The 19,947-nt window shown below is 40.3% G+C and overlaps 1 protein-coding gene across 5 annotated transcripts in view; it reads right to left on the reverse strand.

Moving 5' to 3' along the window:
* PPARGC1A (PPARG coactivator 1 alpha) overlaps nt 1–19,947 on the reverse strand; it is a 634,502-nt gene that overhangs the window by 82,620 nt on the left and 531,935 nt on the right. For 2 of the 5 annotated variants that reach the window (XM_073891485.1, XM_073891486.1), the window contains exon 3: nt 8,752–8,931. The exons of 1 other annotated variant lie outside the window; for it this stretch is intronic. In XM_073891485.1, coding sequence (XP_073747586.1) covers nt 8,752–8,931 — 180 coding nt within the window. Of the gene's footprint in view, nt 1–4,328; nt 4,505–8,751; nt 8,932–13,914; nt 14,068–19,947 lie in introns of those variants that run through there. 2 more of the 5 variants (XM_025887727.2, XM_073891487.1) reach the window with 2 other exon arrangements.

Genomic DNA, 19,947 nt, shown 5'->3' on the forward strand with positions numbered 1-19,947 from the left:
AGCACGAGGTTCGAGTTCTGTGTTAAATCACAATTGTTTCCTATTAAGTGTTCCAAGCTACCCATTTTTATTAACAGTTACTTTATTAAATCCTTAATAACATAGATAGAATAGTTAGTTAATTTGTGTGTTGAGCCATGGATGTTAATTTGTAAACATAATAACATACTGCAATCATTTGCATAATAGCATTTTAATCTTTTTAGTAAAAGCTGTAATTCCCTACAAAGTACACTGCAGCAGAAACTAAGTGACTATTGGTAATAATACAAAAGGCCTTAAAATTCTGATCCTATTATAGTGTTGGAACATACCCAAACTGCTTCCATAATCTCTGAAATGTTACTGTTCTCTGATTTAGGTGTCTGTGTCAAGAATAAAAATGAAGTATAACTGGTAGCAGCAGACTATTTCCTAAATGTAATTTAGTATTCACTAAGCACCAGCACTTTGCAAATTGCTCTGAGGCTTTCCTTCAAAGTTCAGAGCTACAGCTATGCATATTGTGTGAGGAACACGAAGGAACTCACTCTAAACTTAGTTGTGCTGAAGACAGTGCTCTGATAAATCATGCTGGTTTGGCACATGGAAGGGCATCAGCCACCAAGGATTTGGCCATTGAGTCTCCCCCCTCCTCCCGGCCCTGTCAGCCTGCACGCAGCTCCTTGAACTGACTGTCTCTGAGCATAAGTTTGGAAGAGAATGAAAAAGGGAAGGGGGGGAATATGAAACAAAGATACTTCTGGGGAAAAAAAGGAAAAAAAAAAAAACTCTATAGGAGGCTTGGTCTCTAGAGCCAATTAACACCAATCACAAGACTGGCCAAAAAAAAAAAAAAAAAAAAAGTAGTCGTTTAAAAGTCAGGCCAAGTCATTTTACGCAAGATCTGGTAATTCATTAACCCATCCAGCCACAAACCTTGAATGAATAACTTGCAGTAGTAATGGAGATGGGCAGATCTACAAGGTAATAGTGTTTAGAATCTCCACCTATGCAAATTATTCTATTACTTGGGAACAGAAAAGGCCCCAAAGTATCTCCGATCATTGTTTTGGGACAAATGGCATAATGGATAAGAAGTCATTTATCTTCATAAAATTTTGCCCTTGCCAAGAATGAGAGTATTTATTTCATTGTGTACCTCTCTTCCCCTTTTCCTAGCTCTCATCCTAGCTACTTGTAATTCAGCATCTTTGGCAGGCTACAGTAAAATACAGTATCTCTGCTTTGCTTTCAAAACTATATGTCAGAGTGCACAATCTTGAGAGTAACCTCACAGGTTAAAGAAGAAGGAAAAAAAAAAACAGGGTCCTTACAAAATTGTTTTACATTGCAGGCAATTCATTTTGTAAAACCCACAATAAAAGTTTTCATTGCTAAAAGAATAGGCACATAATTATAGGGACAAATTAACCTTGTTAAAAATGTGAAGTCTGGGATAGGGAAGAGTAGAAGAGCAATTTGGCTCTCTGTTTAACAATGCAGTCTCGAAAGTTCATCTTTTTATCTGCTTTGTGTGTTGATTTCATTCAGAGGTGAGCCATCTGCTGGGCTGTGTCTCCACAGCATTGCATATAGACAGGGAGACATGGACAAACAGACACACATTTGTGTAAGGCTACTATACAAGCATACACCGTTGCTATACAAACAGTTTGTCTGATCCAGCATCCTGAATCCTGATTACTTTAACCTACGCTAATATCTTTCAAGTAAATCTAAGAGGCAATGAGCCACTTTTTCCTGATTCCTCCCTAGGTTTTTCTCCTCGTGAATGTGGGTCTCCACTTTTCTGGCCCCAAAGAAATGTAGGCAGAGTTATTTTTAGGTAAATGACCCTCTGGAGAATTCAGAAGGTGGGAAAAGCCCAATCTATGCCCATAAAATGGTTCACCTACATCTGGGAGCACCTAGAGTATCTGACATGAAATAAATAATTGGTCTCTAGTCAAAAACAAAAACAAAACAAAACAAAAAACCCGCCATACACAAAATGGCACGTTCTATAATCATTGTGCCTAATGAAACATACAGATTCTCACTTTCCAAATTGCAAGTGGCTAAGAACCAGATCGACTTCCATGACAAATAGCAGCCAATCCCATCTCTTGTAACCACAACTTACATTAACAAAAGCAAACCCCAGGAAAGTTGGTGATGGTGGAAGATGTTCATGTAACCAGCACCTGCGACTTACTATTTATTAGTGGGGTTTGATGCCAATAGACATAGCCCTGTGGGTCAGAACTCCTGAGCCATATTTTTTCAGTGGTCAGCATAATGGCAGGGAGGAAATAGGGTGATAAACCAGATATTCCCCAGATAAGGCAGATGTTATCAAGGCAAGAATTCTAAAATAGTCATTAACTGAGGTGTGTAGATGACCACACACGCGCGCACGCGCGCACATGCCCACAAAACACTATTTAGTCCCCTTGCAAGATAAGCCGACAGTAGAGGCTGAAAATAAAGCAGCGCACAGGCTGGGTCAGATTGTTGCTTCCTGATTTGTGACTCTCCAAGATGAACATCTAACTGATTTATACCCAGAATTTGGAATTTTGTGGTAGACTACAAATGCAAAGATAAGTACAACATAAATTTTTAAAATACTCCATAAGTCTCCATGAGTTTCAACATTTTTCAATGTTCTTATGTTACAGCCAATTATCTTCCCACTTAAATGGCTATTATTTTCTTCCTTGAAGTCGATGTTCTCCGTTAAGTGTCATTGCCAAGTGTGGCAAAAATATGGTTGGGGGCTGTAAATTTAATTCAAATGACAAACATTTATTGATTGCAAATTGGAAATTCCAGAAATCTCGAAGAAGTGATTATTGTAAACTAATTCAGTGTCTCCGAAATAACAAAGGAGAATTTATTCTCTTGATTAAGGTGGGGTTGTTTTGACACAGATTTTTGTCTCTGTTGTTTTGTTAAAATTCCAAGAGGTTTGCCATTCATAGAAAAGTCTGTCTGACCACAGGCTCAGTAAGGAGCAGGAATTCATTACCATGGAAGGCTGCAGAATTTCCTCTAAGGAGACAACTGAAAAAAAGCAGACACCACGTAAATTTGTGGATTGGGTTAAATATGTTCTGCCCTGGAGGCAGCAGAGAGACGGAGAGCCCCTTTATCAAATGATTCACAAGTCTTAAGAAAGTACTTCAGCTCCTAAAGGTGAGCAGAAATGTAACCAGGAAGATATCCAGGAAGTTCGGATTCTCTTTGGAATATTTTTGAGTTAGCATTCGTTGCCACCTCCCTCTCTAACCAAACTCATATTCATCAGGGCTGATGGAATTTTCCTTCGTGGTGTTTCAAGTCTTTGTTCCCTGGACACCAGGCCCTCTGCTGTCACCTTGTCCCTTCCCTGCACCTGCATTGCATGGGGTTCGGAATGCAGCAGGACCTGCTGTCCAATTTCTGCTTGCCCACAGTGCTTACAACAATGGCAATTAAGACACTCTTAAATACGATCTCCATCAGATTGTTCTCCTGCTAAAAATCTTCACTGGCACCCTATTTCCCACGGTGCAAACTCTAAACACTCCCAATTGGGTTCTCACGGTCTGCTGTAATTGTGTACCCACCCTAAATCCAAACCTGTTTCTCCTACCGCTGTGTTCCCATCAGTACATATTTCACTTTGGGTAAACTGAGCTTCTCACCTTCATACCCCTGCTATGAAAACACTTCACTCTTATTCTTGTATCAGCCCTGTTGATGTTATTCTTGCTGCTTCCCTCCTTAGCGAGGATACACATGCACATACACACACATGTATATATGCATACACACAGTCTTGCAATTGCTAATATATATATATAATATATATAACTCCATGTCTCTAAATATACACGTACACATATACATGAATATACAGTGTTAGATTATTTTCAATTGCTAATAAACATCTATATATGTACACATGTATACGTAGTCTTCCATTGTTTGCTAATTGTTTCACACTTCTTCACTTGACCTCTCAAACTAGGTTTAGGGTTCTTTAGGAAGCAGATCCTTTGTGCTTTATATGTAATTATATATTACCTAATGTAGCTCACGTCATCACTAAATATGCGATGGTCAATTCATTCCTTTAGTCCCAAATATTTTTTGAGTACTTACTTTCTGTTGTTTTCTAACAAACTACCTAGAAAAACTTCAGTGAACAAGACCAGCAAGGTCCTGCTCCCCAAATGCTCACAGTCATTTGAATAGCCAAGTTTTTGGAAACTTTTTGATAAGTACGTAATATATGCCCATTTTAGAAAAAAAAAAAATGAGACTACAACTGAAAGTCACACGAAGAAATATCAACTCACTTGCATTCCCATCAGAATAACCAGGTATTCTTGAAAGCTTCCAACCACCATCCCCTTGTTGGCATGATAGACAGATAACGGGACACCACCCCGCGCTTTGTCTCCCACAGAAGTCCACAGTATCAGACCTTACTGAGCATCCCCGTGATCACTTGATCTGAATGTTGGCTGCAGCTGTGGGTGCTTCTCTCTCCATTAGCAAAGGCAGACTTCAGAACATATTATGAGTCATGACCTAGAGACAACAACATTCTCACTTGCCGTGTCCTAAAGAACCCCAGTGGCTGCATTCAGAAGTAACAGACAAATGAATGGAAGATGCTCATTCAGGTGTGTCAAGGAGGCATCGAAAGCAGATGTCTAAATGAAGCAGGGACAAGGTGGCCCACAGTGACCAGAAGGGCCAGTGTGCTATTTAAACTAATCCCAGGCCACCCATCTTTATATACTGCCATGCTGTAAAAGCACTCCTTTATTCTCCTTCTTCAAACAATGCACAAAGGCAAGAGAGGGAAGGAAGTTATGTTGCAATATTCTGAAACATAAATCTTGCTACCAACCAGCTCAGAGACAGCATCCTGTTTTCCTGACACATGGATCAGATTCACTGGAGGCTGCACCTATAAAAGCCTGTGTCCTGTTTTTCTACGTGGCTTCTGAATAAAACCTGGTCACCTGCATTTACACGTCCAACACAGGTTGTGCAAACAGAGATTGGTGTTTGTGTGTCCAGTTTCTCAACCAACGTGGACAATTGGATATTGGCACCCCTCGCTCCCAACTGAGGAATTCACTCTTTCCCGAAGTGGGCCATTCAATTACGTTCTTCTTTTCTCTTAAAGTCAAATAAAAACAGGGGTGCCTGGGTGGCTCAGTCAGTGAAGCGGCTGGCTCTTGATTTCGGCTCAGGTCATGATCTTGGGATGGTGAGATGGATCGCCGCGTCAGGCTCCGCGCTCAACGGGGAGTCTGCTTGGGATTCTCTCCCTCTCCCTCTGCCCCTCCCCCTGCTCGTGTGCTCTCTCGCTCTCTCTAAAATAAATAAATAAATCTTAAAAAAAATAAAGTCAAATAAAAATTAAACTTAGATTCAAATTTACGAAAGCGGCCCAAGGCAGAAATTTCTATTTACTCCCAAGATTTTAAAATTCGGCTCTACTATCCATAGACTACCTATATCCTATCTGTATCTCTAAACACCCATTTCTCTCTGCTTTGATTAGAATTCAGAAATCCTGTGGCCAGTTTCCAGGGGTGTCATCAATGTGCTACTGGAGTCAGGGAAAGTGTTGAACCGCTTGGGGCCTCATTTCATTCTGGGAATCAGAGGTAGATCATGCTTGTTACTGGCAGATCAGAGGTGGCGGAAACCATGATTGTTTGGCTTGCTCAAGTACAAAGCCTTCACAAATGTGATGAGGCAGGGCTTTGAGAACTGGAAGAAAGTGAGCACGGGTAAAGTCCACGGGGAGAGGCTTAAAGGCACAGGCTCTTGGAAGGGCTTTGGGGGTGGGGGGTGGGGTCGGGGGGAAGGCAGCTTTGGAGGAAGCACCACAAAGCTGTGGCCCATCAAGGGTTACTGAGCTGCCCGTGGACCTCTCTCCCAGGGAGAGACAATTTTCAAAGTGTATGCTCCACACACACTTTTTTTTTTTTCTCCCATTATAAAAGAGATGTCTGAGTTTAACGCTAGAGGGCAAAGAGTAGAAGCATCTTGGCTGTATGCAAATGCTCGGGAAGCCGCTGCCCTGTCACAGGATTGCCACATACGGCCTTACCCTTTGCACAGACAAAGAAGAATGAGGTTTGTGACATCAGAGAAAACTCTTACAGGTTATCTCAACGGTCACTTTCACTGTCACTAAGAGAGTTCCTGACATCTCAGTCCCAGGGCCCTGGGCAGCCCCATAATTCTCTGTGGCTTCTGATTCTTCATATCCTGTCTCTTAACAATACTCTATCTTCTCTCTCAAAGCTGATCAGTCCATCTTCGGTGTTTCATAAAAGGGAATTTCAGTGACTTTTTTTTTAGGGATTCTCAACCTCAGCACTACTGTCATTTTAGAGCCGAACAGTTCTTTGTTGTGGGAAGCTGTCCCGGGCCCTGTGGGTTAGTTAGCAACAACCCTGGTCTCCACCCACGAAATGCCAGGAGCAGCCTCTTGCCTTCAGTCCTAAACATCAAACCCATCTCCAGACACTGCTACACGTCCCTTGGGGGGCAAAACTGCTCTGAGTTGAGAGTCACTGGTTTAAAATGAGCTAATGAGAAATTAAATTAAATGAACCTTGTGTTTTAGAGCACTGAAAACAATTCTATCAGTGGTAGAAAGTGATACGGGGAAGCAAAAGGGGTGTCTTCGTACAGATTAAAGCATCTATACATAACTAGCTGGTGAACCAAGTCTCCTAGAGGTGTAAATGAGAAGTACCCCACGCAGGGGCCACAACACCGAAACATGGGGACACAAGGTCATGAAGAAGGGAGTTTTTGAAACTAGCCCACCAGGGAGGCACTGACCAACCCTCCCCCCCACCACCAACCAATTAGTAATTCCCTACCCGTCATCTGCAAAATGCATGGCAATCACCCAACATGGAATAGCCGATTTTTAGATAAGAGGCCCACAGAGATGACATTTTTTAAAGTACTGTTTATTTAATGCAGCATGACTTAAACGGGCCTGTCGCCTGACAAGCGTACTGAATGAGGAATGTTCAATTTACCAGTTCTAACTAGCCAAGTCCTCACATGAACTTTCTAAGACCCGGCTGAGAAGCCTGGGAAGTGTAACTAAACCACAGTCCTTCAGGGCTCCTTCTCCGCAGCCCCGACTCCCCCGCCTTGAGCGCTCTTTTAAGACTCTGTTCAGACATCTTAGAAAATCTTAGCTGTGGCCAGAACCTACAGCCACCCCAGCTCCCCCCACCCCACCAGTGATCCCGGCTTCCATGTCAACCAACACTGAAAGGCACGAGTCCATTCTATCTTTAAATACATTCAGCAAAGCGGCGGCTTGGTACGTCTTTGTAAAGGATGGTGGTCACCCAACCTCACTGTTACTCTGTTTTTTTTATCAGTGATACAGACTGGAAAGTCAGATCAATTTGGGATTCAATTCTCTGGTCTTCATTTGTCAACTGTGTGCCCTGGAGAAAATCACTTAACCTGAGACTCCATGTCTGCATAGGCAAAGTGGGAATGACACTCAGGGTACCTAAAAAATAGGCTGTTTTGAGGGAACTGTGAGAAGACACATATAGAGCCCGGGGCTCTCCAAATGGTGGCCACTGTTGTTATCATTCATTATTATTGTTATTAATACTACTATAGTCACTATTCACTCATTAGTCAACACACATTTATTCAACACCTTCTGTGTGCTGGGTGCTGAAAAAACCCGGTAAATATTGTAAAATTGGTTTTCTTAATGACTCAATAAACATTTATTCAGTGGCTTTTATGTGCTGGGTGCTGGAAAAACTCAATAAATATTGTAAAATTGGCTTTCTTAATGACTCAAGATTTCAACCAAATACACTGAGGTTTAAGAAATGTCTCTGCTGGTGGGATTAAAAAATACACTCCAAGGGCTTTGCATGGAGCCTGGCACATGTTAGGGAGAAGAAGTCAGATGATGACAGAGGTGTGCGTGGCTGTGATATTGAAAAGTAGTTGATTTGACGATCTTTATTCAATTCGTTTGCCAGAGCACTCGATGTCTGTCCCTACAAGAAACCGCTTATTTTCAAGTAAATGAGTGCTGATCTTGTGAGAAAGAACTTTTTTTCAAAGTAACACTTTAATAGGAGTAGATTAACATTCCTTATTATAGGGTAGGCTTATAATAAGAGTCTGGAGCCTGGGAAGTAATTTTCACTATTGAAAGGTAAGCGAATTTTTACTAATTTATAAGTAAATATTAGAGTAGCTGGGTTTAGAAGTTTCTATGACAGACAGAAATCAGAGGTATGATCACAAAATAACAATAAGAATAACTGCTCACTTACTTTGTGAGGCAAATAAAGGTAAACATCTACTCTCTTGGATTAAAAAAACGCATTATTTTACATTTCACATTAATTTACATTAGGCCCTTTTCTGTGGGAAATAGACAGGAATAAACAGGTTTAGACTTTTGTTCTTCTTTGTCACTAATTCTTTCACAACCCTCTTAGTATTTCAACACAGTTTAATACACTCTATTGGGGGCCCTTAGCCCCTTAATTCTCAAAACAACAACAACAAAATCCATTTATTTTGCAAACATTGCTTTTCCACAAAATTGGAAGTGCCTACCTGTGATAAAAAGTCTTTTGATGACAGCAAAGTAAGAATGCATTATGCTCTCAGGCCAATAATCATATTGTGGCCCAAGCCAAGTTCGATGAGAAATTAATTTTGACCAAGGGACGCCCTTACCTCAAATATGTTTGAAGGCTCATTGTTGTACTGATTGGATATTATTTCTGATTGGTCACTGCACCACTTGAGTCCACCCAGAAAGCTGTCTGTATCCAAGTCGTTCACGTCTAGTTCAGAAAGGTCAAGTTCAGGAAGATCTGGGCAAAGAGGCTGGTCTTCACCAACCAGAGCGGCACACTGTAGGAGGCAGGGGGGAAAAAAGCTTTCATTAACTGCAGGAATTTATTAAACTGCAATAGCATGTGATAGGAATTAAGCCTGGCTAATTCAACCACACCACCAAAGCTGGTTTCCAGGGTTTTAGTCACCAGAAAAAAAAAAAAAAAATCCTAAATTCCTTTACTTACTTTGCTCTAAAAGGATACTGTGCCTGATCTATTCCATCCAAAATTCTGCCTCCAAATTCATGGTAAGTGCCATGTTTCCATGAAGCCCTCTCTGATTCTTCCAGTTAGCAATCAACTGAATCTGTACCTTTTTTGATGGTTAGTGCTTGAGTTTGAGTTTCAAGTTGTTTTCTGGTTAAACATATGCAAAAGTTTACTCTACCCTGAGTATAATCTCTTGAGGGAAGGATACAAACTTGATTTTACCTTGGATTTGCCATCCCACATAATAGAAACAAAATAAACAATCACTCAATGAAAAATAAAAGCATAAGAACTCTACCAGGAAAACTTTACCCATTTACACCCCTTTTAACCTTTGCAATCCACATAATTCCGTTAGCAACAAATGACGCAAGCCTTTTTACTTGTCTATGGTTCTCTTGAATTGTTATTTTAATCTTTTACTCTCAATTTGACTTTTCATGAGCTTTAGCACATCATCTTGAACAGGTCAAAAACAAGTTCCTTGAGATAGAGACAAAAGTCATGTTTTTCTATATGATCTTTACATCTTTCCCTATGTTTATGTTGCAAGTCATGTGTGTTGGGGTGTGTGTGCAGTATGATTGGGATTGCCTGACATCTACAAAGGAAAAACCACTATAGCACTCCACAATTATATATATATTTTTCATCATTTATGTATTCTTAAACTATGCTGAAGTGAATTCAAAAGAACTCTTCTTCTTTGGAGTTTTTACATGATTTCAATCTATTGAGAGGTTTAACATAGCCCATACTATGGCTGAGCTCTTTGTCAGCAAGGCTATTTCAGATTGGAATAGTCTTCCACTTCCTTGCATGGAGTAGGGTGGCCTTTCAGTTGTCCCACACTGTGGCTTTTTGAAAAAAGGTGAACCACCTGATTGAAGAAGTGGTCTTCTAACCCCAAATTGGCCATCTGACTGCTGATTTCCTCACTGCATACTGTGAAGAACCCTGCTGAAGTTTCCTACCGCGGGGGCCTGAGGATGCCAGAGCCCCAGGACTTTATCCACCTGCAAGCCAAGGTGTCTAAATCAGCAGGCACACACTCTGAGGTGGCACCCTCACGGCCCTACCTTCCAAGGTCAGGAGAGATGCTGTGGAGTTGCTCACATCCAGGCAGCAGTTGGGCATGAAGCTGAAGATCCCGCTTGACATTTAGGTTTTGAATAAAATAAGTTTTATGCAGATTTTTTTCCCGAGCACCCCTGTCATCCCTGGCAGGCTACATTACATGGGTCATATGCAGCAGCATGATCATAAGCACCATGCTGAGAAGTAGGTACTGGGTAATGGAGTCAGCAGTTGGTACGGGGAGGCTAGGAGCAGCCTGAAGATGACTGTGATTCTTCCCTAAGACCACCAGGCCCCAGTGAGATCCCAAACTGAGGGCACACAGGTAATGCAAAAAGAAAGGGCAAGCCCCTCCACCTAAACTCTTTCCTTATCATTTTATTGGTCATTCCGTTTTTATTACCCGAGGTAGCCCCAAGTTGCAGTCAGTATACTTGACTAGGTTTATAAGGAAGCGGGGGCCGGGCTGGGGAGAAGATTTTGTTCTGGTACAATGTTCTCATTCTGTTATGGGTGTAACACTTCTCAGGCTCCATACATGCCCACATTGCTTATCCTCCGAGGACAAACACACGGTGTTAACTCTTCCACAGCACCATCAATCCAGAGACCAGGGGATAACTTTTTTCAATGGTGCAAAAACCCCCTAGGACTGCATTGAGGGCTAGTCCTTAACCAGAAAAGCATAAACAACAAAAACAGCAACAACAACAACAAAATCAAACGAGGGTAGGAAACACAGGAGCTCTCCAACTGGCTTAAGTTCCTGTCATGGAGAGCACAACTTAGGAACCGTGCTTTGGAATGCTGGAATGCCCTACGGATTGGTGAGCAACTTCTTGCTGTCTCTCTCCTTCACTGCCTTCTCCAGGCATGGCTCGTTCAAAAATCCTTCACCCTTTCGGGAACGTGCATTTTGTAAGTAACTTTTGAAAACCATTAAAAAGACCAGATCAATTTCTGTCATTTTGCTGGGCTGTAACTCACACACTTCTTTCCTTTCCTCTCTTTCTCTCTCGTTTTTGCTCTTATGTTACGGTTGAAAATGTGCATGTGCTCTTGCCAATGTTGACATGCTAATAAAATCAGGGTTTCTGAATGTGCCATTATCCTGATAATCTAAAACACATTAGTGGTAGCAGGTGTTCCTGTTATTAATTTATATTTGGCCTTTGGATGATGCCAGACTTAACAGTCCGAGCCCTGTAACTGTCCTCAACTGACATGTTGGTATTTACTGCTTCCCTATACATCTGTAACAGGTGAGCTTTATTGCAATTACAGAGACACATTCTACTGCCTCTTTGCAACTATGACAGCTATTTCCCAACCGTAGCCTTAATTTTATAATAAGATTTAAGAGGATAAAGCAGTCACTAAACACAAAAGGCTAATTATTGTACGTTTTTTCACCCCAACAGACTTTTCTCTTAGTTAAGGAGCAGACAATAAATTAGCTTAACTGCACTGATGATAATGAATCATCATAATTAAGTATAATTCTCCATTAACCTTTCGGAGGTTTTTGTGCCATTGATGGTAAATTTTAAAGAGAGAGAAGAAAGAGTGGACTTGGCCACATTAATTATATTAATGAAAAAAGAATTCTTACTTCTTAGGGAAAAAATTAGTGAGGACAGGGACAAGGGAGTAGGGCGGGGGGCAGTAAAGAATGACAGTCTTCGTGGAGTGCATGTCATGTGAATTGTCTCTATCAATCTTGGTAACCTTATTGTACATCACCTTCATTAAACTGTGAAACACTGGGGACTCCGAGTAGCTATAGTGATAGAGGCCCTTATTAACCACTGCGCTGTCCTGTCATTATGTGCAAAAGGGCATAATACGTTTTAGGATGACAGCAAACATTAATGATTCAAAAAATGAAAGCTGCTTCTGCTACCTGCTGCTCGTAATAGGTTAGACTGGCCGAGGTGATTCCCAGAGCGGCCACCGCGAAGGCAAGGCTTCTAGCAGCTTGCTGTCTACCGTGCAACAGAGAGGTGACTGGCCAGTCTCAGCCGCCCGACAACTCAATCCACCGCTGGACACTTAGCCCAGGAACTCACCTCCTTCGGAAAAACATAAAAGGGCCCCTGTTCTAAATTAGCTCTGACGCTTCCTTGAAAATGACTGCAGGAATCCCAGTGATTAAAACAAATCCTCCATATTTCCATATCAACTCCCAACAGCATCAGGAATAAGACAAGATGGAAAAATGAAACTATAGCAGCTGAGCCCCCACACTGGCAGCCAGACAACCAGCCACAGGACACTCCGGCTACTCCAAGACAATGAGGACTTTGAAGCCACTTATAACCCTGACTCAGAAGAGCGACAGGACATACGAATCACCCAGATCTCTCCCACCTTACCAAGAAACCACGACAAGATAAGGACAAGCAGGATCCGCAAGGACCATCTGCCAGGGCAGGAGAGGGCAAGCCGAGCCCACTTGTGCAAATCCGGTAAAGAGTTAAGAACGCAGGGCATGGCTCACTAGAGAGGAGAAATGCGTTCGCAGGCAGCCCCGGCCAAATTATTTGCACTTTAGATGTGTATCGCTGCACCACATGGACATCTTATTTAACCAAATCACGTGTGGCACTTGATCCTCCCCCTCACCCTACGTGCCCCCAGCTACCCAGAGGAAGCACTGGCAGCCCTCTCTCTGCCAGACTCATTGTTAGCTGCTCCGATCCCCCGTGCAATGCAACTGGGTTCCAGCTCATCACGGTCCACAGAAAGTTTAGCTTCTTTCCCCAAGTTGCCCAAACTTTCCGAGAACATTCCATTGTGCTGAATGCAAACACGCCGCGGTCCTCCGTCCCCCCGTTAGTCACTGGAGGCTCCAGAGATTATGAGGAAACGGCTTGCTTTTCTCCCCCTGTATGAATTGTGGCCAGCAGAGACTGTGGAATTGATGTATTGCCGTCTATTTTTACACAAGCAGCGAGCAGCCCCACACACAGCCCTGCATAAACTCCTCTCTCCGGCTTCAGGCAGCTCTCCGTGGTACAGAGAGATTTAACCATTGGCTTCCCTGCCACCGACACTAATGGAAAACCTTGCATCGTAAGGCAGAGATGTATTTTTTATTTGCTGACCAAATCTTTCCACCACATATAGGTGTTTTAAGGGAATCAGCTTCGTTGTTTTGTGTGCTGTGGGGAAAGCAATCTAAAATAGCCTAGCAGGATTATTTAGGATTTTGTGAGTTCTCTGTCTGATGAACAGAGAGGGAAAAAAAAAAAAAATCCGGACTAGAGTCAAAACTGACTATATTTGAGCACATCCATTTTAATATTTTTATCTTCAACTTATTATAAATAGAAATGGCATTTTTCCAACCGGGCCACTAAACACCACTGGAAAGACTTCAGCTTCTGATTCATATCAATATCTTAGAGCATAAATATTGCATATGAGTAGAAACAGAGCCAAAGGCACATGGAAAGAGTTTCCAACTGCAACAGATATGGGTGACAGCAGCTAAGCTTTGATTTGCTCAAGGGATCTCAGAGCCACCTTAAAATAGCAAACTTATTGGAGTTAAGATAAGATTGAGATTCCCTTCCAAAAGCTCCTGCCCGGGCTACTTTTCTGCCTCCTCTCCTTGTCCAAGCCCTTCCCCCCTTACAGGAATCAGTGCATCGGAAGGGAGGGAAGCTCTCCAGTCCTTCCTGCAATGCCCAGCCCAGCCCCAGCTCACCTCGATGTCACTCCATACAGAGTCCTGGTTGCACATGTCCCACGCCATCCAGCTCCTGAATGACGCCAGTCAAGCTTTTTCAACTCCAATCCACAGTGACACAGAGCACACACTCATGCAGGCAACCAGCCCCTTACTGAGAGTGAACTGAAGGCACCTGTCTTACTACAGTCCCCAGTCACATGACAAAGCTATTAAAAAGTAGGCTGGGCTGTCACTCACCCAGCCTCCCTTCTCCTTGCAGCTTGCTGCTCAAACTCGTGACGTCACTCAAAGGCAGCCCTCTGCCTCAGTGAAGTAACGTTTAAAAAAAAAAAAAAACGGAAAGAAGAAAGAAAGAAAGGAAACACTTGGACTTTTTGGAGGCTTCAAGCATCATGCTGTGATTAAAGCCAGCTTTGAATGCCACAGACTCAAAACGGAGCCCTGGCCATATAATAACTAAAATCCCCTGCAATCTTTTTTTAATTTATTTTCCTTCCAAAACAAGCAAGTGGCAAAGCTGCCTGTTTCAGGACAGAGTAACTATACTCTTCGCTAAAACGTGCACTCCCTAAGGATTCAAATTCGAAGACCTCCAGTGGACCCTAGCTCGGTTTGGGACTAAAGCAAGAGCTTATCACATGATGCATTTTTATGAGACATTTTCTAATTGGGGGAAGTGTTTGAAAGCAGAGAATGGGGCAAGCGATTTTTTTTTTTTCCTGTTTAATCAACAAAAGTCTGTATTTGTTAAGGTATAAACAAACTCCTCTACCGAGGAATCGGCTATTCCCGTGGCAGGAGGGAACACCAGCTCCTGAAGTGTTACTGCAATGTGCTTTGCTCCTTATAAGGAAAACAAGGAAGAAAATACCACCCTTTCAGGTTCTCTAATTATTTCCATTTCTCTCATAGGCTCCCAGAAAACAAGTGTTAGTAAATACAGTTGCTGCTGCTGTGTCTAGATCAGCTGAGTTTCCTGGCTGCCTTTTTTCATACATGTAGCGTTTCCACTCCAGCTACCTTAGGGTGTCTTTTTGAATAAACACTGGATTCCAACCCTAGTGCCTGGGTTGTGCAGTTTGCATTTGAGACCAAGAATGTCCGTGGAGTAAGGGAAAAATACTGACACGCTATTAGCAGAAATGTTCATTTCTGGAGCTTTTAAATTTTTTTTTCTTATTTCTCAGCTTCTACCCCGAGACAATGAAGGCTAATGCAGGTGCACTGTTTTAAGATGACATACATATTGAATACATAACAAACTCAAGGTACTAGATATCACCGAAAAACATTTCCCATAACACCACAGTGGTCTGATTTAACCCTTCCAAGTTCCAGGGAGAGGCACCCATGGTATATATATTTGTGATTACATATGTTTTTAATAGAATTTTAAACCCAATATACTTTTAAAATCAGCTCAATTCTTTTCCTTGATAATAACTTCTCTGAAAAAAATCCCCCAGGTATCTAAAAATAATTTTAAAGCACTATTAATTTAATCTCCTGTTCTACTAAGGTTAATTTAATGTGTTCTCTCTTGTCCATCTCTTTCTAAAGAAGAAAGAAATGGTGATTTGCTCTCTAACACATTTTAGATGTGGAGTTGCTCAAATATTAAAGTGAAAGGAAGGAAAATCAAACAAACAAAAATCAGTTTCTTCTTTCAGACCACATGTGTTATAAGGTATTTTTCGACTCTGATATCTGCAACAAGTTGCCAGCAAATTCCTGAATCATGTGACGAAATTGACAGTTTGTCATTACTGGACGTAAAAAGATGGCCCAGAGCTTTGACATTTTAAGTTAGCTGAATACATTTCACTGGCACATTTTTCCCTCCTACAAATAGTGGAAAATTACTGTAGTTTTAATTTTCTAAATCAAGAAAGAACAGGAAAATACAACCTCGGGAAGGCTTTTATACATGCAATTAGTGGCATTACTCTGCACTCCCCACAAAGAAACACTAATTTTCTTCCCAATTATATTCCGATTTAATGTAAAACTACAGTAAATTATTAAAATTCACGGCAAAGGTCACTGGCTCAACCCTCAACACAGTCAACTGTGAAATAATACTGGTCACTTGACCAAGAAGAGTTGATGTTTATTAATTATTATCAGGTGATCCCTGTGGTGAGTTTTCTCTGATACTTTTAATTGTGTTCATTGAATGCGAGGTATCCATTATGTATATATTTATAATATAATTTATATATTTATAAAATATATATTTTATATATAGGATATTGATAAATATATACATATTTTTAAAATCATGTTCACACATTTTGGAGACGTTCTTTACATTGGAACATTTTGTATTGTTTTTGCTATTTTAACCTGCTCACATTGTGTTGTTGGAGTTTTCTTCTTCGTCTTTTTTGCCACCTAATTCCACTTTTTCTTAATCAAACCAGCACATTCACTGAAACCACAGGTGGTTTTATATACTTTTTTTCCCCTTCATCATCACAAAGAGGGTTAGTTAGGAGTCAAAACACTGAAATGACTTATAAACTACAGCCTACTGCATTTTCCCCTCAAAATTCTACTACTGTACAATCCAAAGTTTAAAAAGATTCTTGGGATGAATTAGAGTAAATTCCACCATTTTTTGTTGTTGTTGTTAAGTCTCAAAATTACAACTCTAACGAGAGGGATATTATTGAGGTCTTATAATTTGGTTAATTAGCTCTTCGGATTAAAAATTCTCTCCTGTCCAGTTTTTTTTTTTTCTTTTCTCAGGAGAACATAAATTGTTAGTTGCTCACCAACCTTGCTTTTTTCTGGCTTCCCAGGCGGTCTCTATATTTAATTCTCTCTCTCTGCCTTGACTGTTTTTTCTCTTCCTCTCTCCCTGCAGCCCTCCTCACGCCTCTTCATCAACTTTGCCTCTAAGATTTCCAAATGTTTGGTTTCAATCAACAAGGACCTATTGAAATTTTACTGTGTCCACAGCAACGTATTGCAAGGCCTGCCAAGAAGGCACATGACATGGACACAAGGGAGCTGACAATTTTAGGGGGATGACAGTCCTTAAAAACAGAATGACTTGATATGAAAAAACAATGCTACTTTGCTCAATATCCAGATTCCTCTTCTCCTTAAAACACACCCTTTTTAAGTACAAGGTCCTTTCACTAACCATTACAATTCACACCCAAATCAACCCCACTTTGTCCCAACAATAGAAAGAGGTATTTATTAACATCTGTTGAGTGCCCATAATGTTCCATATCTTCACAGAGCCTAGATTCCATCCTCAATGGAATTTCTCCCCCCACTAGTTCTGTTAACGTTTCCCAAGACTCCAACATTAGTGAAGGCAAGAGATCTAGCTTCAGTTGATAACAAGAGAGAAAATACACCTTCAAGAGGATAATTCCACGCTATAACAAAAATATTTGACAAAGTACGCAACATTTCCCCACTGCTGTCCCAAACTACAGGCTTTTCCAACTCTATTTCAGATAATTGCCGCTTAAAAAAAAATAATAAACAAAATCAAACTCAAACCCCTAAGCAGACAACAGCAAAGACAATTTGTTTTGATGTCATTATTGCATACAGGTGAGAACCGAGAAGTAAAGAGTTACTAGTATAAATATCTCTGCCCATTTGTTTTTATAAACTTAACTAGAGATGTAAGGACAAATTTAAGGCTAAAATTTATAAAGAAAGAAAATTGGAGAAGAAAACATATATAGCAGAGCTTACATGAGCTTGACATTAAGATCAGCATTTTATATAGCAAATTTCAATCAATTTTGGTCCTCAAACAACTCAATAAAGATCATCTGTGTACTCAATTTATAACTGAGAAAGTATTAAAAAAAAAAAAGCCAAGGGTTTAGGTAGCAGCTAAAAGGGCATATAGATCTCTGAAAACCCTTCTAGGAAGAACTAAGTTTCATACATAAGAAAAATATTCATTCCCAAATCAAAAGCACAGCAAAGACCCCTGCAGAATTTTATATCCAAGAGAGTGTCTGCATAGCTGGAAACCAACATTCCTGGGAATGCTGCCTGCCTAGAGCACTCTTCCAGAAAGGAAAGGGATCTGCCCAGAATTGCTAATATTTCTTAAAGTTAATCATTGCTAACAGGCATTCAACTGCTTGCTTTTAATTCCTAGAGGGGCTAATTGATTCTGATATCCCATGTCAGTTTCTGAGCACATGCTCTGAGCCTCTGGGACATGTCTGAAACTGAGGCCATTCCGGGGACAAAAGTTGGTGGCAGGGCAGGGTATACCAGAGACCTCTAGCCTTAAACCCTCTCAAATCAAGTCTTATTTTGCACAAAGCTGCCACGATAATGTGAACAAAGCACCTTTGGGGAAAAAATAGAAGAAAGTCAGTGGACAGTTTTAATGCCTCCTTGCGCTCATTTATATATTTTTTTCAAATAAACTGAAGGTGATAGACAACCTCAGCAACACATCTTTTATCCCCAATAAAACCTTCTGCACAACAGCTCTATGCAAATGAGTCAGCCTGTATTTTAAGACAGACCTCAAAATCTGCTCTTGCCATGTTTCACATTAGAACAAAAAAATAATGTGAAAAATGTGAGCTGCCGTCAATTGGACTAATCTAAACTAAAGCAAAAAGTATGCTTATTAGGTCCACAGATAAGAAAGAACAAAAGGTGGTGACAATCTGCTTTTGTCTATTTAATTCTGCTGTATTTGTGCCTCTCCAGACATTTTCATTTAACCTTAATTATTTCAGGTTAATTCATCTATAATGCAGTGAGTTATTGATTATATGAACAAGAAATACTCAATAGGATTATTTAGCAATTGTTTTTTTACTGAAACTGAAAATAAAGCATATCATATTTTATTAAATTTGATACTATTTTAAAAATTTAAAGTGCTCCTGAACCTCACTAACACAACACTTCCTTCAGTAAGACTGTTTTATCCCCTAAGGAACTTAGTGAGGGCCGGGGGAAAACTGAGGTATGCAAATTATTAAATTGAAAAAAAATATTTGTTAGTCAAACAGTTCCCCCTGGTACTTTTTTCTAGAGCTTGGGTCCTAATGAGCTTAACTTTTCTTGATTTTAGGGAAGTAAATTGTATTTCTCAACTAGTCTCAAAACGGAAGAATTAAATAAGTGAAGTGTGGTTTTTGTTTTTGTTTTCTGTTTTGCTTTTTCTTTCTTTCTTCTTCTTTTTTTAATCCCATCAGACAAGCCTAGGAAAGGTTTGGTGATTTTGCTTTTGTTTCTGTTGTAGATCTTTCCAGTGCTTTAATATTTGAGTTCAATTCTAGCAGAGCTAATATATATCCTAAAAAATGTGGGGATGTTGAAAGGAAATAAATTCCCATCTTAAGAAAAAGCAGTTAGCTTAAGGCCTAAGCTAAATTTTGTAATGACTTACATAAAAATCTTACTTTATATTTGCTTGCCCCACTGCACACAGGATTATTGAGAAAACTTTCTTAACTAAGAAGACCATTTCTAAGACTGACCTCCACATTTAGCAGCTCAAAGTAGATGTCAAATACTACTGGTAGGATTATAAATGGGTACAAATTTTTCTAGAGGACATGTAGGCAATATGTATCAAAAAATGTTAAAAATGGGCATCCCCAGAAACCCAGAAATTCTACTTCTAGAAATCCATCTTAAGGACACACCAGGGGAGATGTGTGCAAAGATTTTTGGTGTGAGGAGAGCCAATGCTACATTATTTATATCACTGAGAACTTGAAAGCAGGGTAAATGTCCAGCAGTGGTCGTCTAGTTAAATAAATTATATAGCACTATATATACATTCATGTATTTTTATATATATTCATTATATATATGTATATTCAACGCTAACATAAAAAACTATTGCAAAATACATTGAATGGCAAATGAGAAAATGTTCAAAATACATTAAGCTTTAAAATTATGTTTGAAAAAACTATAATCACAACTTACATATCAATATATACACTCAGAAAGAAAAGAGGAAGGAGGACCAGAACATGTCAGAAGGTGCTAACAGTGGCTGATGATATTATAAGTTCTTTTTAATTTCCT

The sequence above is a fragment of the Callorhinus ursinus genome, unplaced genomic scaffold (assembly GCF_003265705.2).
Source record: "Callorhinus ursinus isolate GAN/ISIS: 27379988/994484 unplaced genomic scaffold, GSC_fseal_2.0 scaffold4, whole genome shotgun sequence".
Taxonomy (NCBI): Eukaryota; Metazoa; Chordata; class Mammalia; order Carnivora; family Otariidae; genus Callorhinus; species Callorhinus ursinus.